The 26,064-nt window shown below is 47.9% G+C and overlaps 1 protein-coding gene across 1 annotated transcript in view; it reads right to left on the bottom strand.

Moving 5' to 3' along the window:
- Positions 1-6,034: 6,034 nt before the first annotated feature.
- Positions 6,035-26,064, bottom strand: part of LOC123403031 (wall-associated receptor kinase 3-like) — a 43,592-nt gene continuing 23,562 nt past the window's right edge. The window contains exons 2-4 of the mRNA XM_045097009.1: positions 7,918-8,409; positions 7,367-7,516; positions 6,035-7,287 (exon numbers count right to left, since the gene is read on the bottom strand). Of these exons, the coding sequence (XP_044952944.1) occupies positions 6,035-7,287; positions 7,367-7,516; positions 7,918-8,409 (1,895 nt within the window). The remainder of the gene's footprint in view (positions 7,288-7,366; positions 7,517-7,917; positions 8,410-26,064) is intronic.

Here is a 26,064-nt window from a genome sequence, read left to right on the forward strand (position 1 = left end):
TACCTATGGATTGAATAAGATCCTTCAAGTAAGTTGTCATCGGTGCAAGCAATAAAAATTGCTCTCTAATATGTATGATCTATTAGTGTGTGGAAAATAAGCTTTGTACGAACCTGTGATGAGGAAGACATAAAAGCGACAGACTGCATAGTAAAGTTCTTTATCACAGGAGGCAATATAAAGTGACATTCCTCCGCTCTAAGAGAACACGCATTCAAACCTCAAAAGCGCATGACAACCTCTGCTTCCCTCTGCGAAGGGCCTATCTTGTACCTTTACTTTTTGCCCTTGTAAGAGTCATGGTGATCTTCACCAGTTCCCTTTTTGCCTTTGTCTTGGCTACCGTCACTTGCTTGGGAAAGATCTATATTCATATATCAACTTGGAGTTGAGTACTTATGCTTTATTGTTGTTGACTTTACCCTTGAGGTAAATGGTTGGGAGGAAAAACTATAAGCCCCTATCTTCCTCTGTGTCCAGCTGAAACTTTGACACCATGAGTACCACGTGAGTTGCAATAATTGTGGAAAATAAAAGAGATGATTGAGTATGTGGGTTTGCCTTACAAGCTCTTATTTGACTCTTTCTGATGTTGTGATAAATTGCAATTGCTTCAATGACTATGGACTATTGTTGGTTACTTCTCGGTAAGGTTTTTGCGTCATGCTTTGCTTTGTGAAGGAATTGTTACTTTCCCATAAGAATCTTTAAGATATATTGTTGTCCTATGTGTGATCATGATGCCCTCATGTCCGTATTATGTTTTATCGACACCTTCGTCCCTCAACATGTGGACATGTTTATGGAACTTGGTTTTCGCTTGAGGACAAGCGAGGTCTAAACTTGGGGGAGTTGGTACGTCCATTTTGCATCATGCTTTCATGTTGATATTTATTGCTTTTTGGGCTGTTATATTACTTATGGTACCATACTTATGCCTTTTCTCTTTTGTTATGCAAGGTTTATCTGAAGAGGGAGAATTCAGGCAGCTGGAATTCTGGACCGGAAAAGGAGCAAATCCTAGTCCACTATTATGTACAACTCCAAATGCCTTGAAAAGTTACGTGGATTTTTTCTGGATTATATAAAAAATACTGGGCGAAAGAACTACCGGAGGGGGGCTGCCAGGGCGCCACAAGCCCTAACACCGCCACCCCCTGGTGGCGGAGTGGGGGCTTGCGGGCTCCCTCACGGCCCACTAGCCCCCCTCTTTTTCTATATGAAGCGTCCTGGTCCAGAAAAAATCAAGAGGCAGCTTTTTCGTGGTTTCGCCGCCGCCACGAGGCGGAACTTGAGCATATCCAATCTAGAGCTCCGGCACGACGATCCTGCCGGGGAAACTTCCCTCCCGGAGGGGGAAATCGTCGCCATCGTCATCACCAACACTCCTCTCGTCGGAGGGGAGGCATCTTCATCAACATCTTCATCAACACCATCTCCTCTCCAATTCCTAGTTCATCTCTTGTAACCAATCTTCGTCTCGCAACTCCGATTGGTACTTGTAAGGTTGCTAGTAGTGTTGATTACTCTTTGTAGTTGATGCTAGTTGGATTATTTGGTGGAAGAGTTTATGTTCAGATCCTTGATGCTATTCATTACACCTCTGATCATGATTATGATTATGTTTTGTGAGTAGTTACTTTTGTTCCTAAGGACATGGGATAAGTCATGTTAATAATAGTCATGTGAATTTGATATTCGTTCTGTATTTTGATATGATGTATGTTGTTTTTCCTCTAGTGGTGTTATGTGAACGTCGACTACATAACACTTCACCTTATTTGGGCCTAGAGGAAGGCATTGGGAAGTAGTTAGTAGATGATGGGTTGCTGGAGTGACAGAAGCTTAAACCCCAGTCCATGCGTTGCTTTGTGAGGGGCTGATTTGGATCCACTAGTTTAATGCTATGGTTAGACTTTGTCTTAATTCTTCTTTTGTAGTTGCAGATGCTTGCGAGAGAGGTTAATCATAAGTGAGATGCTTGTCCAAGTAAGGGCAGTAACCAAGCGCCGGTCCACCCACATATCAAACTATCAAAGTAACGAACGTGAATCATATGAAGATGGTAAAACTAGCATGTCAGAAATTCACGTGTGTCCTCGGGGGCGTTTTTCCTCCTATAAGACTTTGTTCAAGCTTGTCCCTTGCTACAAAAGGGATTGGGCCCTTGCTGCACTGTTGCTACTACTTATTACTTGTTACTTTTTGCTCGCTACGTTTCACCTCACTACACCATCACTTGTTACCGCTACTTTCAGTGCTTGCAGTTATTACCTTGCTGAAATCCGTTTATCAGAGCCTTCTACTCCTCGTTGGGTTCGACACTCTTACTTATCGAAAGGACTACGATTGATCCCCTATACTTGTGGGTCATCAGTGATGTAGGAGTAGGAGGAAAGCACGCCTCCTGCGTGTCATCCTGCACATGCACATGCAGTGGCTTGGCCTTCCTAGCTGGCGGTACTACAAAGAATGCTCGTCTCCTCTCGTGACTAAGCTTATGAGGAGGTAAAACCAGCTTTGATGTGTGGAAACAAAACGTTGGATTGGAACATAAGGGGATGCCTCAACATCCGCATCCTTCTATACACAAGCACTCCCAAGGTTGCATGATGCACTCATAACATCGAAAGACCCAAAACGGAATGCAGCCATGGGTGACTTAGATGTAGAAGATGCACCCCCAATCAGAAGCGGTTTCTCCTTATTAGAGGAGGGAGGAGGGTTAATGTTGTCCTTTGACTGTTCGGAATGCCGATCATTAGCATCCCCATGATCCTTGTCCCTATCCTCCCCATCAGCCATGTGAATATCTGCACCATTTGGCTCCTTTTGTGACACCTCCTCGACCTCCACATCAAGATCATAGTGCACACCATCATAAGACCACGGAGCAAAATCAGGTATGTGCTCAACATCAAGCACCATCACAAGCAATCTAGCAATCCCCCTTTTGCGTGTAAAAGGCATGTCGACTTTCTCAGTCTTCCCAATCAAAGAGCCAAGGCTCCAGACGATGAGGAAGTCATTAAGCAGAATCTCTGGAATGCCTGAGAACCTGATCCAAACCTTCTGCAACCTAGTACCCTGCGGTGCTAGTTTAATGCATTCCTTAAACTCAAGTAAACACTTGCTGCCACTAACCTTACTGACCCCAAAAGTGAGTAAGCGTTGAAGATCCTCTCTTCTAGGAAACTCAACCTGGAAGGTATTTTGATCTACTCTAATTGGTTCCCAACTGTAAGCCTCAGAAACCAGCCATCTCATCTGTTGAGATACTTGGTCCGCAGTCAATACACCATTTGTAACTTTGACGAGACCCGTCCTTGAACTCTCAAGACGGGAGTAAGAACCAAAGTAGACCCTCGTGTCTCAAAAAACATGAGTTTGCTGTGACAAACACCATAAATGGTCATGACTGGCTTAGGAGCTAAAAGCAGTGGGCACGCCGTATCAATATGACCAGGCTTCTGACAGATGTCACAAAGAGCCGTGGTACAGTCCACAACAAAGTGACCGGATACCCCACATCTATAACATGTCAATTTTTCTTTTTTGCGAGCCGCCTTGTTGGCTCGCGCAACTTCCCGGTCCTCTGCCGTTTTAGGAGGTAGTACCTGTGTGGACACGGTGGTAGTGGCTTCCTCACCGACCGCTTGGATAACCTCCTTCCACATCGGTCCAGAATTGTTCCGGCCAAAGTTGCGTACTCCACCGACGCCTCTCTGCCGAAAATTTGCACCTCGAGCACCCTCCACAAAATTACCTTCGGGGGGTTGGAAGGGACGATGCCACTGATTAGCACCTCCCCCAGGACCTCCTCCGGCATTCCAATTCGAACGACCCCCACCCGGACCGCCAGCAGATTCATTCCATTGATTTGGATATCCTTTGTATCCTTGGTAGCCCCCACCGCCACCACGATGGTGTCCTCCAGAACCACCACGGCCGGCAGTAGGTGCCCCTCGTCCATGAGCAACAGGAACGGCAGTACGCTGCACTCCCTCCCGCTAGCCAGCAAGAACGACAGAAGAACCAGCCTCCCCAGCGACAGAATTCGGCTCGGACGCTGTCGCCCCGGTCGTCGTCGCCACATGTGCCACGGGTGCAGATTGCTTCGCCCTCATAGCTACGAACGTAGGAATACGCGTAGCTCTATGGAAGCGCGATGGGAATCCTGGCTTAGGATATCTTCTATCTCTGAACCGAGAAACTCCCGATCGGCCCCCAGACACCGTGATCTCTTGATCGATATTGGAGTTAAAAAGCTTATTGCCAGAATCAGTGTCGGACTCTTTCCGTAATAAAGGAGAATCGAGCTGGACTCCTATACCACCCTGGGTCGTATATCCAGATGTATCGAGTCCAGCAGATTCCAAAACAGGCCCGTCCTGGCCAAGTAAGCCATTCAACCGCAAGTCCCTCGCCTCTCGGATCCCAAGATCCGGTCTGGCCGTGGTTGTGGCCGGCCGCCGCTGACCGCCGACATTTCTTCTTGAATGACACTTGTTTCCATGAGTCGATAAAATCCGCTAAAGTTAGTGCCGGTAGACGTACCTTAGGTAATGGCCCCTTCCATGGTTTTACCGCGTTTGCCGAAGTTCGCCGATGAACCACTCGTCGGAGAACCTCCACCCTGTCCTCATCGTTGTCCTGTAACCCCTTCCAAGCTTCGTCGGACTCTGGAACGAATGCGTCGATGCGCTTTGCAACCTGCTCCTCGGAGTATCCGACCAAAATGGATTCACAAACGAGGTCGGAGGGCATAGGAGAAGACACAGGCATATGGATGTCATCTTCGTCGTTGCGTTCTTCATCTGCCAGTGCCCAAAACCGGCCGCCGACGCGTCCGAATCCAGTGCTAACCGGCGACGAGGCCATCTCATGGCCTCCCCCGTCTCGCCCCAGATCGACCCTCCACGTTTTTCGGAGGAGCAGTTCTCTCTTTCCCGTGTATCCCTACCCGTCTGGGAATGACGTCACACAATGCCTAGGCTCGAGCTGCTTCAAGCTGACGATTGCAGAGTGCTGGACGCATTCCGCGGGCTGCGAGCCCTCAAAAGCCTCAAGCAGATTCGGTTGGTTAGCTATAGTCTTCGTAAAAAATTGAAGAAATCGGTGAAGAGGCAGTGAGCAAAGCATATGAAGCACGTGACAGTGAATATTGTTGACTAAACATTGTTTATATATGTATGCATATATGGCCATGGATGACTAGTAGGACGGTGATAATGCAGTAGAGGTACGTATCACTGTTTTTTATGTACATTTCGTTCCTTCTAGCATAGATGGAATGTGGTTACTGCTGCATCAAATTTGATCATTTGTAAATGCAACATGGAAAACTAAAAGATTGTTCCGAGAGCTTCGGGACATGATCATCAGGGTATAATGACAGACTAATTTTATTCAGACATATAGCTGAGGGGTTGGATCAGAGCTGGAGAAGAAACAGAACAGGAGAAGAAACAGAGCAGTACTGAACTACTGATTGATTGATGCCCACGTACTGGGTATCAGCCAGGGATCCGCAATTTTTTGAATGTCGGTAGCTTTTTTTTTTTTTTTTTGCGAATCGAATGTCGGTAGCTTGATTGTACCAAATTCATTGATCAGAGAAAGAGAGAGGAGCTACAAGCTTATCCAAGCTGGGTATACAGCAAGAGGGCTCCAACCTCCAAGAGACCCGGAAGCAAGAGGAAAACTAGAAAAAAAAAGAGAAAAGCAAGATAAGCAAATAGCGACAAGGACTCAGCCTGGGTCGAACGGGATGCCTGCGCCTGCCAGGTTCCACAGGTGGATTTCCAATCTGAATAGTACTAACCAATCTGAGTAGTGAAAAGCAAGAACAGCAAATACCAAGGCAATTTAAGACAAGAATAAGAATGAAACTTTCCAATCTGAATAGTATTAACCACACATTATTAAGGAAATTACAGAGTGTACTTTACCCTCCCTATCGAAGCACGAAAATAATATAGCATTTCAATAGGAGAAGCAGACAACCAAACATTAATGCTAAGAACACGATAAACTAGCGAGGAAGAGTCGCAGATGCCATGAACTCTTGCTCCAAGCTGTAGCAATTTTGGTTCCTTTGAGAAGCTATATTAACTCGGTCTACTCTACCACTCGGAGCAGTCAACATCGGAAGAGTGTCTTGGCTTTGTCCACTTAACAAGGGTTGCATGTCTTCATTTTTCAGAACAACCTGAGAGGATCTCAACCTATTAGATCGCACAGACTGCAATTTCATCTCCACTTGTTTCATTGTAGGTCTCTCTTCACCTCGTAGTTGCAAGCAAGTCTCCGCAAGATTGGCGACATCATTAATCTCTTCATTTGTTGCTTCCTCGAGAACTTGAGTAGCTACTATTTTTGCAAGTGGTTTCTCCCTCATCTCCCAAAGGAAGTAGTTGGACAAGTTTTGCGCTAGCCCAGAGTCACTTGTAAAAATAGGCTTCTTTCTGAGCAGCAACTCTACAAGTACTACACCAAAACTGTAGACATCACTCTTCTCATTCAACATACCCGTGTGGTAATATTCCGGATCCAAGTATCCAAATGTGCCTTGTATATTTGTAACAACGTGAGTTTGGTCAATAGGAACCAACCTTGAAGCACCAAAATCTGATACTTTTGCAGTGTAATTTCCATCTAAGAGTATGTTAGTGGACTTCACATCACGATGAAATATCGATACCGAAGCAGCTGAGTGGAGGTAATACAGTGCTCCAGCAGCTTCCGCAGCAATTTTCAAACAATCATCCCAGGAGAAGATAGAGCTGCTAGTGGTACTTGCATGAAGGATTCCAAATAACGAACCATTAGGGATGAAGTCATACACTAGCAGTGGGACTTCGGTCTCAAGACAACAACCCAAGAGCTTCACAATATTCCGGTGATTTACTTGGGAAAGGACTGCAACCTCATTGATAAACTGGCTTATCTCAACTTGCTCAATGACTTTAGACTTCTTTATGGCCACTACCCGTTGATCGGATAAGATGCCTTTATAAACCATGCCATGCCCTCCACGACCAACGATACGCGTGGGATCAAAATCATTTGTTGCCTTTTCTAACTCTGATAGTGAGAAAATCTTAGTGTTGTCACTTGCATTTTCATCTGATGATATCAATTGCTCGAGGAGTAGACCTTGGTTCTGCCGAAAATGCTTTCTTCGCAGTTTCTTCTTGATGTCTTTTTTCCATCTACGGATGAGTAATATTACAATTGACATGAGAAGTATAATTCCAAAACCAACGCCAATGCCAATGGCGATACCTGTAATGATTATGCCCGTCATTACTGTTCAGGATTTTATGGAGCTCATTATGTGAAATTGGTTGTACCATGGACTCACCTAGTACCAGATTTTGTTTTTTGGTCGATGCGCACATCTTTAATGCAGCGTCATACACTGTATTACTAGGACATTCGGTGCAATAGTGACCTCCTTCGGTATTATGACAAGTCCCATTACATGTGCCTGGTGTGTTGCACTCGTCAACATCTGCAACAATAAGTATATATAACGTAAGATTAAAATACATAAGTATTGTAATTAGGTTTCCCATTAGTGCCTGCATGTAATACTACCATAGGTTATTTGAGCTTAATGTAATTTGAATATTAGGGGCATTAAGAAAATATAGAATGTACCCATACAGATCTTTGTTCATAGACAACTTATTTACAGGTTACCATGTGCACAAAGTCTATATAGAGGTCGAGCTTGAGCGCGTTTTTGCATATCTATATTTTTTTACTTTGAGATTGTTTGGAGATATAAAGGTATCACTTCTCTAAAAGGTGTGCGATCACCCATTCATTATGAGAGTTCCCTAACAAAGAGACGTCGTTTATATATCCAGATGCAGAACAGAGGAGGAGGCAGAGAGATGCAGTGTGTACCTTTGCACCCATCGGAGATATATGGATTCCCATCAAAACCGTCCATACATGTGCAACGGTAACCATAATAGTATCGTTCGGAGTTGACAGCCAAGCATTCGCTATTCATGCTGACACATGCATATCCGGTCTTATTCGCCTGTGCCTCGGGGCATGTTAAATTGGCTACGGCCCACTGTTGTGGTACTACACCTGCGGAGGCAACATAGTGGTCTGGATCTTGAGGTACACTCACCGAAAGGTACTCTTCTTGGTATAAGCTGTATTTAACATTCACTAGCCCCTTCATGATATTTATAGACTTTACATAAGTGATCTCTCCTGTATCGCCGTTCATGTTAAGAAACTGGAGGGTAGACAAAGATGAATTTGTACAATTGAGCTGAAATGACATCCTTGCAGAACAACCGTCCTCTAGGCCAAATGGGAAAGGGACACTGATTTCCCCACACAACCTAGAGCAGTTGGTCTTCCGCTGTACCGGATCATACCCTGATTGAATAAAAAAGTCAGTGCATATATATTAAGATTACCTTACCTCTCAAACAAGAAGAAAATCCTACCGAATACAAGAGCTCACGTGATCAACTCCTAAAGATCCTAACCAATTAATGACACGACCAACACACACAGTTTCATATGTGGAATATTTTCATATTTTCATACCATGACCAGAATTTATGAAGTCCATCATTGAGATATTTGGAGAAGAATATTTTCGAGCTCCAAATGAAGCGGACACGATAAGAATTCTTAAGACGGGTTCATCAAAAGGCTTTCTATGAATGCTTGAAAGTATCAATTGCATGCATTGAAAGTGGAAGTTTTGCCCTACTGCATAGCATGTACAGTTCAAGGAAAAGATAAGGATGCAACTATAATTCTAGAATTCGTGTCATCTAATGGCATTCATATTCTTGAATGCTAGGATCTAACAATGACCTGAAAGTTCTGCAAAGATCTCATCCTTTTTCAAGGCTTTCTGTTGGCGAGGAACCTGCTGTGAATTTTGAAATTAATGGCCGGCAATACAACATGGTATATTATCTTGTTGATGGATCCGACATGGGCAATTTTTGCGAAGATAATTTCAAAGCATCAAGGCAACAAGAATACTCACTTTGCTAGGAGAAAGAAGCATGTAGAAATGATGTGCATGCATTCGGGGTCCTCCAAGCTCGTTTTGCAATCGTTCGTGGTATAGATCACTATTGGCATAAAAAAAACATGTGGCGCTTCATGACCGCGTGCGTCATATTGCATAACATGTTCATAGAGGATGGGAGGGAACAACCGGCGGAAGAAAGCTATGAGAATGAGGGGAACAAAATGTATATGCGACCAGTTGAGCCAGAGAAGGATGAATGGGGGATTGCAAAGATTTCTAGACGTGCATCAATGGATTGTAGACGATGGTGGTCATGAACAACTCCACGATGATCTACTTGAGCATGTGTGGGCACTTCATTTGTTTTAGAAAAGGAGGTTCAACCCCGGCCTCTGCATCAATTGATGCATACATCCATTTTTATTAATTATTCCATCATGATCTGGCAAGGTCATACATCAAGCCACCCGAAGCCAACACTCACACTTACAAACATGATAATGTTGAGTGCTCTCACTCTACATATCAAAAACCGTTGTCATCACCGATCCATCCCTATAATGTATCGGAAAAACAAACGATGCAGCAAACCTAAAGCGTATACCACTTGCACACGTTCTACAAGCCGCCATCATCATCGAATCACTACCCCATCTTCAGGAAAGAGATCTGTATCACCCATGACAGTCCATCCATCCATCAACGCCACCACGGCGACCAACGACGTCACCGTCCTGCGCTCGTCCATCCTTACATGAAGGCTCGGGAAGATCTATCGTGCGTAGCACCTGCCGAGCAGGCATGACACAGCGTAGCACCCATCGGCCACGCATGACTTGACATCTCCACCGAAGGTCCGATCAAGACGAAGCTGCTCCACCGCCTTCCTCTGTCTTCCAGGGCTGCTCCAGAAACGATGCTCCCAAGAGAGGCACGACACCGTAGTGCCTCCATCGTCCGATTTGGAAGACCAGATCCTAGGATTTCCCCCGGAGCATTACGAGTGGGTCAACAGTAGTTACACGACGATGCCTTCATCAAGGTAACGACGTAGAACGCCGCCATAGCCTGCCATCGGCTCGGTTTTCACCGGCAACTATGTCTTCCTGACTCGCAGCTAGGACTGGATGACAGATCGCAAGATCCAACCATCCAGTCTCAGGCCGACCACCTCCGACGGAGGAGATGACCGCCAATGCCTATTGCACCGGCCAGAATAGATATGATCGGAGTCCGCCGAGCAATCCACCAGGCCCTCCATACCGCCGCACATCTAAAGTTGGATGACGAGCCGTCACCACATAGCCCGTCGCCGCCCTCCGAACCAGGCCAACCGCCGCATGTCGCTGGCCGTGTCCGGCCAACCTGACGTGCCTGTAGCAGCCGCCGCCCGAGGCAGGTTCGGCCACCGCCGTCGTCGACGCAACCATCATCGTCGCTCCACAGATCGGCCATGCCTCCCCGCGTGTAGGGGCCCGCACCACCCCTGGGACACAGGAGATAGGGATGCCTCCGCCACTGCCATCGGCCCCCCGAGCGTTTGCCCAGCGGCGTCCCCCGACGGCGACGGAGGGTGGAGAGGATGGAGCGCGTGCCCCCGGCGGCTAGGGTTTGGGCGCCGCTTGAGTCACCGTAGCAGGGAAGCGTCGGTTTTGTTTGAATTAGAATTTGGTTTTGAATGTCGAATTAAATTTGGTATAATTTTGTTTTTGAATATTTTGAAGAATTTGAGTTTGATGTGTAATTGTTTGACTTATTATGGTGATATAATAGATAGTCATGGGGCCCCGCGTCCTGGCACCATACCCGTCTCGCTGCCGTACGGTGCCACCACCATCATGCAACCCGGACCGACCCTCATCGCCGCCCGCAGCCATGCACCCCCTCCCCTCGCCGTCGACCGTCCTGCACCAACACCACCACCCGCTCGCACGCAGCCTTGTGTCGCCTGGCCCTCACTAACATCGGTCACGCGTGTCACTGAGTACTGGTGGGTACTAACGCACTATCTATATTCTTTAATTAAAAATTATATACAAATATTCAGGGAAGGAAGATTACATGAACTCACAAAAGTAGCTCTCGTACAACTCACCTAAATTTAACAGTCATGCCGTAAAATCGGAAAATCTCTCCCATTTTTTAGGGGGATGGAGGGCAAGGGCGACCTGGGCATCCGAGCCAGGTTTTCTACGCGTAGATTCTATGCACGAGTAGAACACAAAAGTTGTGGGCGATGGTTTATCAATTTGCTTGCCGTTACTAGTCTTATTCTTTTCCGGCGGTATTGTGGGATGAAGCGGCCCGGACCGACCTTACACGTACGCTTACGTTAGACTGGTTCCACCGACAGACATGCACATTGTGCATAAAGGTGGCTAGCGGGTGTCTGTCTCTCCTACTCTAGTCGGATTGGATTTGATGAAAAGGGTCCTTATGAAGGGTAAATAGCTTTGGCATATCATCGTTGTGGCTGTCACGTAGGTAAGAAGGCGTTCTTGCTAGAAACCCAAATCAGCCACGTAAAACTTGCAAGAACAATTAGAGGACGTCTAACTTGTTTTTGCAGGGTTTGACATGTGATGTGATATGGCCAAAGTTGTGATGTTGCATGTATGATGTATGAGATGATCATGTTATTGTAATAGGATTCACGACTTGCATGTCGATGAGTATGACAACCGGTAGGAGCCATAGGAGTTGTCTTAATTTATTGTATGAGATGCAACGCCTTGTGCTTGCTACTTTTACTTCATTGCTAACGGTTAGCCATAGTAGTAGTGATAGTAGTAGTTGGCGTGACGACTTCACGTAGACACGATGATGGAGATCATGATGATGGAGATCATGGTGTCACGCCGGTGACGATGATGATCATGCAATGCCTGAAGATGGAGATCGAAAGAGCAAAGATGATAATGGCCATATCATGTCACTATATGATTGCATTGTGATGTTTATCATGTTTTACATCTTATTGCTTAAAACGACGGTAGCATAATAAGATGATCCCTCTTAAAATTTCGAGAACGTATTCCCCTAAGTGTGCACCGTTGCGAAGGTTCGTTGTCTCGAAGCACCACGTGATGATCGGGTGTGATAGATTCTAACGTTCGCATACAACGGGTGTAAGCCAGATTTACACACGCGAAACACTTAGGTTGACTCGACGAGCTTAGCATGTACAGACATGACCTCGAATACAAGAGACCGAAAGGTCGAACATGAGTCGTATGGTTGAATACGATCAGCATGAAGTTGCTCACCATGGTGACTAGTCCGTCTCACGTGATGATCGAACACGGGTTAGTCAACATGGATCATGTATCACTTAGATGACTAGAGGGATGTCGATTTAAGTGGGAGTTCATACTTAATTTGATTAAATGAACTTAATTGTCATGAACTTAGTCTAAAAGTTGTCTTTATAAATATTGTAGATGTCCAACGTCAACCTCAACTTCAACGCATTCCTAGAGAAAAACAAGCTGAAAGATGATGGTAGCAACTATGCGGACTGGGTTCGCAACCTGAAGCTCATCCTTGAAGCAGCTAAAAAGGCTTATGTCCTTAATGCGCCGCTAGGTGACCCTCCCGCTCCGCAAGCAGCCCAGGACGTTCTAAACGTCTGGCAAGCGCGAAGTGATGACTACTCTTTGGTCAGGTGTGGCATGTTATACAGTCTAGAAACGGGGCTCCAAAGACGTTTTGAGCAACACGGGGCATATGAGATGTTCCAAGAGCTGAAGCTAGTTTTTCAAGCTCATGCCCGTGTCGAGAGGTATGAAGTCTCCGACAAGTTCTTCAGCTGTAAGATGGAGGAGAACAGTTCTGTCAGTGAGCACATACTCAAAATGTCTGGGTTACACGGTCGTCTGACTTCACTTGGAGTCGAACTTCCGGATGATGCTATCATTGACAGAATCCTCCAGTCTCTCCCACCAAGCTACAAAGGCTTTGTGCTTAACTACAACATGCAAGGGATGGAGAAAACCATTCCCGAGTTGTACTCGATGCTCAAGTCTGCAGAAGTAGAAATCAAGAAGGAGCATCAAGTGTTGATGGTCAACAAGACCACTAGTTTCAAGAAAGGCAAGGGTAAGAAGAACTTCAAGAAAGACGGCAGAGCTGTTGCCACGCCCGGTAAGCCAGATGCCGGGAAGAAGAAAAAGAACGGACCCAAGCCTGAGACTGAGTGCTTCTACTGCAAGGGAAAAGGTCACTGGAAGCGGAACTGCCCCAAATACTTAGCGGACAAGAAGGCCGACAACGTTAAAGGTATATGTGATATACATGTTATTGATGTGTACCTTACCAGCGCTCGTAGTAGCTCCTGGGTATTTGATACCGGTGCTGTTGCTCACATTTGCAACTCAAAGCAGGAACTGCGGAATAAGCGGAGACTGGCCAAGGACGAGGTGACGATGCGCGTCGGGAATGGTTCAAAGGTCGATGTGATTGCCGTCGGCACGCTACCTCTACATCTACCGTCGGGATTAGTTTTAAACCTTAATAATTGTTATTTAGTACCAGCTTTAAGCATGAACATTGTATCAGGGTCTTGCTTAATGCGAGACGGCTACTCATTTAAGTCAGAGAATAATGGTTGTTCTATTTATATGAGTGATATGTTTTATGGTCATGCTCCGCTGGTGAATGGTTTATTCTTGATGAATCTCGATCGTGATGTTACACATATTCATAGTGTGAGTACCAAAAGATGCAAAGTTGATAACGATAGTCCCACATACTTGTGGCACTGCCGCCTTGGTCATATCGGCGTTAAGCGCATGAAGAAGCTCCATACTGATGGACTGCTAGAGTCTCTTGACTTTGAATCATTTGACACATGCGAACCGTGCCTCATGGGCAAGATGACTAAGACTCCATTCTCAGGAATAATGGAGAGAGCCACCGACTTATTGGAAATAATACATATTGATGTGTGTGGTCCAATGAACGTTGAAGCTCGCGGTGGTTATCGTTATGTTCTCACTCTCACCGATGATTTGAGTAGGTATGGGTATATCTACTTGATGAAGCACAAATCTGAGACGTTTGAAAAGTTCAAGGAATTTCAGAGTGAGGTTGAGAATCAACGTGACAGAAAAATAAAATGTCTACGATCTGATCGTGGAGGAGAATATTTGAGTCACGAGTTTGGCACACACCTAAGAAAGTGTGGAATCGTTTCACAACTAACGCCGCCTGGCACACCGCAGCGCAACGGAGTGTCTGAACGTCGTAATCGCACCTTATTAGATATGGTACGATCTATGATGTCTCTCACCGACTTGCCGCTATCATTTTGGGGATACCCATTAGAAACTGCAGCATTCACTTTAAATAGGGCACCGTCTAAATCCGTTGAGACGACACCGTATGAACTATGGTTTGGCAAGAAACCTAAGTTGTCGTTTCTTAAAGTTTGGGGCTGCGATGCTTATGTGAAGAAACTTCAACCAGAAAAGCTCGAACCCAAAGCGGAGAAATGCGTATTCATAGGATACCCTAAGGAAACTATTGGGTATACCTTCTATCTTAGATCCGAAGGTAAAACCTTTGTTGCCAAGAGCGGATCCTTTCTAGAGAAAGAGTTTCTCTCGAAAGAAGTAAGTGGGAGGAAGGTAGAACTTGATGAGGTAATTACACCCCCTCTCGAACAGGAAAGTAGCGCAACGCAAGAAGTTGTTCCTGTGAGGCCTACATGTGACGCCCTCGGCTTAATCGTACGCTAATCATACACGCAAATGCGTACGATCAAACCCAAGGACTCACGGGGAGATATCACAACACAACTCTAGACACAAATAAAATAACATCAGCTTCATATTACAAGCCAGGGGCCTCGAGGGCTAGAATACGAAAGCTCGATAAGCACACGAGTCAGCGGAAGCAACAAATATCTGAGTACAGACATAAAACAACATGGGGTGCCTTAGAGAAGGCTAGCACAAAAGATACAACGATCGAACGAGGCGAGGCCTCCTGCCTGGGAACCTCCTAACTACTCCTGATCATCAGCGGCCTCCACGTAGTAGTAGGCACCGTCGGGGTAGCAGTCGTCGGTGGCGGGGACCTCCATCTCCTGGGCTTCATCATCTGGTCGCAGCAAACGGATCGAGGGAACAAGAGGGGAGCAAAGCAGCGGTGAGTACTCATCCAAAGTACTCGCAAGTCTTACATCAGCACTAGTCTAATTATGCATCAGTATCAAAGGAGGGGGTTTATATGTGGACTGACTGCAGCAATGCGAGAATAGAGGGAGAAGGCCTAGTCCTATCGAAGACTAGCATCTTCAGGGTCTTGCAGCAATAGACGAGAGTAGAACAGGGGGAACACAAATAATAGTCATATTGTTACAGCAATATTAAAGTGAGGTCACGCCTAAGGATCCTCCCTCGACTCCCTGCGAGGAAGCAATCCCGAGGCAAACTAATTCCAGTTAAGTAACAATTGTAGTTGTATAAGATCGGGGCACAACTCCAAGTCGTCCTGTAACCGTGGACACGGCTATCCGAATAGTTAATTTTCATCCCTGCAGGGGTGCACCACATGTCCCGTCACGCTCGATAACACTCTGGCCGGACAAACTTTTCTGGGTCCTGCCCGGCCTCGGAATATCGACACGTCGCAGCCCCACCTAAGACTAATCAGAGAGGCCAGCCCGCCGGTCTAAATCCTAAGCACAAAGGGTTCATGGGCCCAGTTCCCCTTCACGCTCCTGCACGTGGCGTGGGCGGCCGACGTCAGTCCTAGCATCCCTTAATCACAAGCGCGATGCATCTCGGGACCACTCGGGCGCGCGCCGCTACACTGCTGGCATCTGAAAAGCTTCGGCTGATACCGCGACGCCGAGTACCCATAATTCTCCCCGCGTAGCCGGTTAGTGCGAAAAGGTCTCCGACCAACCCAGATCAAATACCCAAATCCATTAGCATTTTAATTAGGCCAACAACACAGTCTCGCGGGAATCCACCCGTCTTACAACTAATCACCGAAGATCCCAGTAACATGGTCGAGTAACTGTGTGGTTGTAACATCGGGGGGAATCCGAGGTATCACCCTCGTTGGATTCCGAACGATGTACCCGTCAAGGTGGGCTTAGAGGAATCACCCTCGGGGTCCCACACTCGCGGGGTTGCACGACAGAGGCTTCAACGGGAATGGTGAAAGAGGAATCACCCTCGATAACCACGACCGACTAGCTATACTACAGAGATATCATCAGGAGTACTTAGCGAGGTGTCACCCTCGGTACCCGATAGTATCCCTGTAGCGTCGTACAACGAAGGGGGGTGAACGTGCTGTGTCGGGTCTGGCTCGTCGATCAGAGATCGAGATTTGGAAACAAGCGGGGCAACTGATCTACGGGGTCAGAGGAGATGACTGCTCCACCTATACTAAGCAGGTTAAAGGTACAGGACTGAAAGTAGCAGTTCATCAAAAACAGGCTATGCATCAGATATAGGAGCTAACTACAACAGTAGCAAAATACTAATGCAAGCAGTAGGAAGAAAGACATAGGCGATATAGGAATGATCAAGAGGGGGTTTGCTTGCCTTGCTGCTCTGCGGCAAGGGACTGATCGGCAGGGTCGTAGATGTACCCGGCAGCAGCGTCAGTCTCGGGGTCTACCGGTAAGAAGAGGGGGAAGAAACAATAAATAATAGCACCGATGCAACACAAAACATGACATGGAAATATGCAGGCTAGACATGAGCTAACGCAGCAACATCCGTCATAGACGGGTCGGAAGAATATCTGACGATATTTTCCGGGTCTCGGGCTACTACCGGTTACACTGGAAACGATGGAAAAGTTCCATGTTTGCTATGCTAGGGACGCGTGACAGACGAACGGGCCGTGTATCCGGGTTCGTCTCGCTTTGCTGATCAACTTTGATGTTGAAATTATTTTGATCTGACTTACGGATTATTTAATATTAATTTTTAAAGTTTTATTAATTATTTAAGAATTAAAAACAGATTTAAAAGATTTAGTAAAATCCTATTATGACATCATCGCGATGTCAGGCTGACATCACATTTGACCGGTCAACTGACCAGCGGGTCCCGAACGTCATAGGCACAAGTTTTATTTAAGATTAATTATTTATTAATCAGATTAATTCAACGAGGGACCCACGTGTCATACTCTAATTATGTTAATTAATTATTTTAACTAAATATCTATTTATTTATCTATTTTAAGAAAACATTATTTTTAATCATCGCGTGGGGCCTCCCTGTCATTGACAGCGGTGCATTGGCCCCACCGGTAAGTGGCCTAAGGTTATTTCCTCATTTATTTTTATTAGATACTTATCCGTGCAAATACCGTATTCCTCTAATTATCCAAATGCACAAATACATACATCACATCTCATACATACATACATACATACGCATCTAATACACCACTTATTCTTTTTCATTTATCTTTTCTCTCAACACTCATCTCTGCCCTCTATGTTCATCTGTTCATCTCTCAACAGAGAGGAATGGGGCAAAACTCCACCACCCTACGAGACCTCAACGGCGTCGGAAAAAGGAACTAATCTCCGGAACGGATCCGGGGCGGAAAACTGAAGGAGAGGGTGGGAGGAGCCCGTAAAAGGGCTCACCGGCGTTGCCGGGGAACGGGGCGGCGAGGCTCGGGGTGGCCGTTGTGGAGGATGACGAGGAGGCCGACGGTGTAGCGCCGGCGAGGAGGAGCCCGAGGTGGCGGTTACCGGCGGTGGCGCGGAGGTCGCGGTGGACCGGAGAAGGGCCGACGGGGAGGGGCCCGGTGACGGGGTCGCCGTGGCCGGTGAGGACCCCGGCCGAAGCGCCGACGGGGAGGGGCTCGGTCGCCGGATCTGGAGGGGCGATGAGCTCCGGCCGGCGGGGAAGGGACCGGCGGGGAGGACGGTGCAGAGCAGGAGGCCGGCGGGCGTTGGTGGCCGTGGGGGGAGGAGGGGCTCGCCGCGGGAGGTAGGAGGAGGTGGAGAGGCGGGCTCGCCGGCGGGGAGGGGAGGCGCGCCGGCAGGGAGAGGGGGACCGAGGGGGGGGGCCGCCGGCGTGGTGAGGGGTGGCCGCCGGCCGGTGGGATGAGGGGCGACCAGGGAGGGGCGAGATGGGGAGGTGTCGGTCGTGGGAGGGAGATGGGGCGATGGGGTGTGGAGGGGGCGACGGGATCTCGGGGGTGGGGGGGCCGAGAGAGAGGGAGTGGAGGGTGAGGTGGCGGCGTGGGGGTGGGGCCCCCCACGAGGGGGGCTGGCGGGGGCGGCGGCGTGGGAATGGGAGGGAGTTGGCGAGGGGGGGTGGCGCCAGGAGGGCGTTAGGGTTTGGGGGGGGCCGGCTGGGCCACTTGGCCCAGTTTGGGCCGGCTGGGGGGGGGGGGGCTTTCTCTTTTTTTTTTTTTTTGATTTGTTTTTATTTTGTTTTACCTTTTTCCTTTTCTTTTTATTAATCCTTTCTTTCAGTTTTCTTTTCTTTCTTTTATTATTATTTCTTTAATACTTTCCCCTTACATATATATCCTTTTAACACTTGTAATGAACCGATAAGTGCTCCCATTTTCTTTCAAATCATCGATCCGGACAGACGCGAATCTACGCGGGTCCGAGATGGGAATCCGATGACGTGGCATCGTTAGCGATTGATCACTGTAGCTTAATTACAATAATCACTGTAGCAAAAGTCGAGGATGTCACAATTCTCCCCTACTAACAAGAATTCTCGTCCCGAGAATTAAGAGGTAGAGGGAAAGAGCCCGGGGTATTCATCACGAAGATGATCCTCGCGTTCCCAAGTGGCTTCATCTTCAGAGTGATTTGACCACTGCACCTTAAGGAACTTAGTGACCTTGCGACGAGTCTTACGTTCAGCTTGGTCGAGAATGCGGACCGGATGCTCTTTATAAGAGAGGTCTTGTTGTAGCTCTAGCATATCGTGATCCACTGCTCGAATAGGGTCCTTGAAGCAGCGACGGAGCTGAGAAACATGGAAGACATCGTGAACCTGAGAAAGGTTCGCCGGCAGTTCCAATTGGTACGCCACTCTTCCACGCCTTTCGAGAACAGTGAAAGGACCAATATAACGAGGAGCTAACTTGCCCTTGATTCCGAAACGGTGTGCACCTCTCATTGGTGTGACACGAAGATAAGCCTTTTCGCCAGGTTGATAGACCATATCTTGATGATGACGGTCATACTGACTCTTCTGACGAGACTGAGCAGCCTTCAGATTCTCATGAATAATGCGGACTTGATCTTCGGCATGTTGAATAATATCCGGACCGAAGAGTGATCGTTCCCCAGTTTCTGACCAATTCAGAGGAGTTCGACACCTTCGCCCATACAATACTTCGAAAGGGGCCATCTTCAGACTAGCTTGATAGCTATTGTTGTACGAGAACTCGGCATACGGGAGAGATTCCTCCCATTTCTTACCGAAAGAAATGACACAAGCTCGAAGCATGTCCTCGAGAATTTGGTTGACTCGTTCAACTTGTCCCTGGGATTGAGGATGAAATGCAGTGCTGAAGGACAGATGAGTTCCCATAGCCTTTTGAAAACTTTCCCAGAATTTTGAAGTAAACAAGCTGCCACGGTCCGAACTGATTACCAACGGAATACCGTGAAGTGAAACAACTCTTGACATATAAAGATCTGCCAGCTGACTAGCATTAATCGTTTCTTTGACGGCCAGGAAATGTGCAACTTTGGACAGTCGATCAATGACGACAAGAATAGCATCATTACCTTTCTGAGACCTGGGAAAACCAGTGACGAAGTCCATTTCAACGTGATCCCATTTCCACTCGGGAATAGAGATAGGTTGCAGAGTTCCAGCAGGCTTTTGGTGTTCTGCTTTGATACGCCGGCATATATCACATTCTGCCACATAGCGTGCAATGTCTTGTTTCATATTGGGCCACCAGAATCTTTGCCGGATGTCTTGGTACATCTTGGTACTACCCGGGTGAATAGACAATGGTGTGTCATGAGCTTCTTCCATCACCTTCCCAGTCATCCTGAGATTTTCCTTCTTATTTGGGACGAATAGGCGACCCTTGAAATACAAGGCGCCACCTTCATCAACAGTGAAAAAGGAGGGTTTACCCTTTGCAATATAGCTCTTAATCCTGTCGACATCATCGTCAAAGTTTTGTATATTCTTTATGGAGCTCACAAGATCTGGTTCAACCACTAGGTTACTGAGGGAACCCTGATTAACAACACGAAGGTTCATCTTTTGATACTCTTCAGGAGGCGGAACAAGGTAACCCTGAGGAACAATGTGGAGGTTCAGCTTACGGAATTCCTCTTGCAGACGATCGTGAACCTGATGAACCTGGAGGTGGTTGCAGTATGACTTGCGACTTAAGGCATCAGCCATTACATTAGCCTTGCCAGGGGTATATGATATACTACAGTCAAAATCTGCTATACGCTCCATCCATCTTTGTTGACGCAGGTTCAGCTCCGGTTGAGTGAACAAGTACTTCAAACTTTGATGGTCGGTGTAGATTTCACAGCGATTACCGACAAGGTATTGTCGCCATTCCTTCAATGCATGAATGACTGCGGCAAGCTCGAGATCATGAACTGGGTAGTTCTCTTCATGAGCACGCAGTTGACGTGAAGCATAAGCGATCACCTTGCGATCCTGCATTAGGACACAACCTATTCCTTGACGAGAAGCATCACAGTATATGACGAAATCCCTTTTCGTATCTGGAGGAGCAAGTACTGGAGCGGACGTTAGTTTGTCCTTGAGTGCCTGGAAACTTTCCTGACATTTATCAGTCCATTCATACTTAACACCTTTGTGAAGCAGGTTGGTTAAGGGCTTTGCAATCTTGGAGAAGTTCTCGACGAATCGACGGCAATAGCTGGCGAGTCCGAGAAAACTTCTGACTTGCTTGACATTCTTCGGGGGAGTCCAATCAAGAATAGCTTGAATTCGTTCGGGGTTGACCGCAATACCATCCTTGGAAATCACATGACCAAGGTAAGTCACTTCGTCTAGCCAGAACTCACATTTGGAATACTTCGCATAGAGTTTATGCTCCCAAAGCTTATCCAGTACAAGACGAAGATGTTCAGCATGCTCTTCTTTGTTCTTCGAAAACACCAGAATATCATCCAGATATACCACGACAAATTTGTCGAGGTAGTCCATGAATATATAATTCATCAGTCGAGAGAAGGTTGCCGGTGCATTGGTTAAGCCGAAGGACATGACGGTGTACTCGTATGATCCATATCGAGTAACAAAGGCGGTCTTTGGAATATCCTCCTTGCGAACACGGATCTGGTGGTATCCCAATCTCAAGTCGAGCTTAGAGAAAACGGTGGAACCAGCAAGTTGATCATACAAATCATTTATCCGAGGGAGAGGATATTTGTTTTGAATAGTGGCCTGGTTGATAGGACGATAGTCTTGGACCAATCGATTTGTCCCATCCTTCTTCTTAACAAAGAGAGAAGGTGCTCCCCAAGCAGAGGAACTCGGACGGATGAAACCCAGACGGAGCGAGTTGTCAATTTCTTGCTTAAGTTCAAGGAGTTCATGTGGTGGCATTTTATAAGGGCGCTTGGCAATAGGAGTGGTACCGGGTACCAAGTCAATGACAAACTCGACAGCTCGAGCAGGGGGAATCCCCGGAAGTTCTTCTGGAAAAGACATCTTGGAATTCTCGGACCACTGGAATGTTTTCAATCCCTCCAAGAGGCGACGCATTTAATGCATTCAAGGCATACAGCCGTGCCTCAGCATTACGGACGAGACGAGCATGGTAGCTTACTAGTTCATCTGAAGGGTGTAGGAGGTGGACGGTTTTGGTGGCACAAACGATCGATGCCGTATGAGCCTTCAACCAGTCCATCCCCAATATGAGATCAATGTTGGATGACTTTAGTAGGATGGGGTTGGCAAGGAATTCTAATCCTTCAATTTCAACTGGAACATGGGGGCAAACCACAGAGGTTCGACATTCGCCCCCAGGGGTGTTTACCACTATCGGGAGGTTCATCTCTTCGCTCCTAATGTCATGCATGTATGCAAAATTTTCCGACATAAAGGAATGCGATGCTCCTGTATCAAACAATACAGAAGCAGGTACTGAGTTAACGAGAAGTGTACCCATCACGGTAGCAGGCTGGTCTTGAGCTTGACCCATATCAATGTTGTTGGCCTGACCACGAACATAAGCAGGCTTAGTGTTGAAGTTGCGGTTCTGGTTGTTGCCACGGCCAGTTGCGGGAAGTGCCAGCTGATTCTGATTTTGCCTGCAGTCTCTAGCACGGTGACCTGGACGGCCACACTTGAAGCACAACCCGTCCTCAGGACGGGAAGGAGGAACTCGAGGCGGTGGAGCTGGGAGCCTCGGCTGCCTAGGCGGTGGAGGAGGCAGGCGAGGTGCAGCATAGGACGGCCTCGGAGTAGGAGCAGGTGCATGGTACATGTTGTTGGGAATCCAGATCTTCCGCTTCTGTGCAGATGAGCCCGAAGATGAGCCCATGTCACGGTTGCGCTTGCTGCTATCTTTGTATTCCTGCAGACCAGTCTGAACCTGAATAGCCTTGTTCACGAGGGTGGCGAAATCAGCATAGTCCTGAACGAGGAGTGTCAGCTTGATATCAGGGTGGAGGCCTCCACGGAACTTCTCCTGCCTGCGTGCATCAGTCGCAATGTCTTCTTCAGCATAGCGAGATAATTCCAGAAATTCCCGCTGATAAGCATCCACAGTCTTGTTGCCCTGGACTAAGTTGCGGAACTCACGCTTCTTCCGGTCCATGATTCCCTGGGGAATGTATCGAGCACGGAAAGCAGCCTTGAACTCTTCCCAAGTGATGATAGCTCCAACGGGCTGAGAGCGCCTGTGGCTGTCCCACCATTGAGCAGCGGGACCCTTCAGAAAGTATGCGGCAAAGTTGACATAGCTCGCCAGGGGCACATTGGCAGACTCTAGCTCATAAGAAATGTCACGGAGCCAGTCATCAGCATCTAGAGGCTGAGTTGAGCTGCGGTAGATCGCAGGGTTGAGACGACAGAAGTCTTGCAGTGTCACGCCTTGTGGTTGGTTCATGTTCGGCCTTTGGAACTGATCCATGAGCCCTTGCATAAACTGGCGGTTCAGCTCAAACTGTTGGATCATCCCCGCCATATACTCAGGAGGCGGGGGTGGTGCATCGTTGGCACGGCCACGCGGGCGGCCAGCTGGTCTAACCATCCTGTTAAATATTTAGCAGGGGTAGTTTAGCTTAAAGTAATCGAAAGGCATCGCACGCATTCATGAAGTAATCAAGCATAATGAAAGGGAAAAGCGATAGATACTCCATAGTAGTTGAGTTCGACATACAGACCCATACATAAGTTCAATTACAGACTAACGATTAAAAACTCGAAATTTGGCGATAGCCCGGACGCATTTGACGATACCCTAGACTCAGTAGGCGGCGCGCAGGCACGCGGTGGAAGAGTACCACAACGAGATGTAGCGATAAGGCTACATCAACGTCGGAGAGGACGATCGAATCCTGGTAGCTGGCGGTGATAGAAGGTAGGGACAGGACCCTGTGTCCCGTTGTGACTCTGATGAGGGTACCGCATCCAGTCGAGCAGCTGAGGTCCAAGTGCAGGGGTTCTACCCCCAACATCAGTCCACTCGAGAGCTGATGGTAGCTCTGTCCTGCTCGGCTCGCGGATGCGCATAGGTGGAACCCTCGGACAGTGTGATGGCTGCAGCTCTGTCAACGCGTCGTAAAGACGAGCGCGCGTAGCATACAACTCCACAGTCAGAGCTCGGAAAGCACGATCCATTGCCTCAGTGTACTGCACCAGAATCCGCGCGTCGTACCGACGCGTCACGTAGGGGGCGCAGACAGCGACGTAGGAACGGTCGTTGCGCTCCCGAACGTCAGAAGCGTAGGCAGTGAGATCAGACCCAGTCTCATCCCCAGCAGGAGCATGCGGGATGTATCTGAAAGGGCTCTCCTCCAGGTGAGGGTACGCTCCACGGAGTCGGGTGATGGCGATGTAGGCCGCATCGTGGACGGCCATCTCGACCGACACTCCAATACCACAGAACACGTGGCGCTCGAGGGTCTCACCGCCCCTCTGGTCGAAGATGCGAACCTCAGCCTGGTACTGGTACTGGTTGTACTCGCGGAAATCCTCGAACACAGTGTACTCGGGGTACCAGCGATATCCCAGCCTGGTCAGGAGATCGACCAAAATGGCCGGGAACCCAGTCGTCTCGGTGGCCTGTGTCAGGCGCACGTGCTGTCTTGCGGGACGCATCTGAAAATAAGATTGACGGATGTCAATGACAGTGTGTGTAATACATATTCAGGAGAAAAAGAGTAGATAGTCCAGCGCTCCGGATTGATGTGATTCGAGAACCTAATGTTAGAGTTAGTAAAATCTTTGACCCGAAAGAGAAGAGAAAGTAGAGCCCAGAGTATAGAAAAGGAGTAAAAGATACTAATACCACCCAATTGAGATGTGGGCCCGTAAGCCACAACATCAGTGTTAGTAAGTTTTTCAAACACTAGACTCAACTTCGGCCAAGGAGTTGGAAAGGGGGCTACCTACAGGCAGTTGGCTCTGATACCAACTTGTGACGCCCTCGGCTTAATCGTACGCTAATCATACACGCAAATGCGTACGATCAAACCCAAGGACTCACGGGGAGATATCACAACACAACTCTAGACACAAATAAAATAACATCAGCTTCATATTACAAGCCAGGGGCCTCGAGGGCTAGAATACGAAAGCTCGATAAGCACACGAGTCAGCGGAAGCAACAAATATCTGAGTACAGACATAAAACAACATGGGGTGCCTTAGAGAAGGCTAGCACAAAAGATACAACGATCGAACGAGGCGAGGCCTCCTGCCTGGGAACCTCCTAACTACTCCTGATCATCAGCGGCCTCCACGTAGTAGTAGGCACCGTCGGGGTAGCAGTCGTCGGTGGCGGGGACCTCCATCTCCTGGGCTTCATCATCTGGTCGCAGCAAACGGATCGAGGGAACAAGAGGGGAGCAAAGCAGCGGTGAGTACTCATCCAAAGTACTCGCAAGTCTTACATCAGCACTAGTCTAATTATGCATCAGTATCAAAGGAGGGGGTTTATATGTGGACTGACTGCAGCAATGCGAGAATAGAGGGAGAAGGCCTAGTCCTATCGAAGACTAGCATCTTCAGGGTCTTGCAGCAATAGACGAGAGTAGAACAGGGGGAACACAAATAATAGTCATATTGTTACAGCAATATTAAAGTGAGGTCACGCCTAAGGATCCTCCCTCGACTCCCTGCGAGGAAGCAATCCCGAGGCAAACTAATTCCAGTTAAGTAACAATTGTAGTTGTATAAGATCGGGGCACAACTCCAAGTCGTCCTGTAACCGTGGACACGGCTATCCGAATAGTTAATTTTCATCCCTGCAGGGGTGCACCACATGTCCCGTCACGCTCGATAACACTCTGGCCGGACAAACTTTTCTGGGTCCTGCCCGGCCTCGGAATATCGACACGTCGCAGCCCCACCTAAGACTAATCAGAGAGGCCAGCCCGCCGGTCTAAATCCTAAGCACAAAGGGTTCATGGGCCCAGTTCCCCTTCACGCTCCTGCACGTGGCGTGGGCGGCCGACGTCAGTCCTAGCATCCCTTAATCACAAGCGCGATGCATCTCGGGACCACTCGGGCGCGCGCCGCTACACTGCTGGCATCTGAAAAGCTTCGGCTGATACCGCGACGCCGAGTACCCATAATTCTCCCCGCGTAGCCGGTTAGTGCGAAAAGGTCTCCGACCAACCCAGATCAAATACCCAAATCCATTAGCATTTTAATTAGGCCAACAACACAGTCTCGCGGGAATCCACCCGTCTTACAACTAATCACCGAAGATCCCAGTAACATGGTCGAGTAACTGTGTGGTTGTAACATCGGGGGGAATCCGAGGTATCACCCTCGTTGGATTCCGAACGATGTACCCGTCAAGGTGGGCTTAGAGGAATCACCCTCGGGGTCCCACACTCG

This window comes from Hordeum vulgare, chromosome 6H (genome assembly GCF_904849725.1).
Source record: "Hordeum vulgare subsp. vulgare chromosome 6H, MorexV3_pseudomolecules_assembly, whole genome shotgun sequence".
NCBI lineage: Eukaryota > Viridiplantae > Streptophyta > Magnoliopsida > Poales > Poaceae > Hordeum > Hordeum vulgare.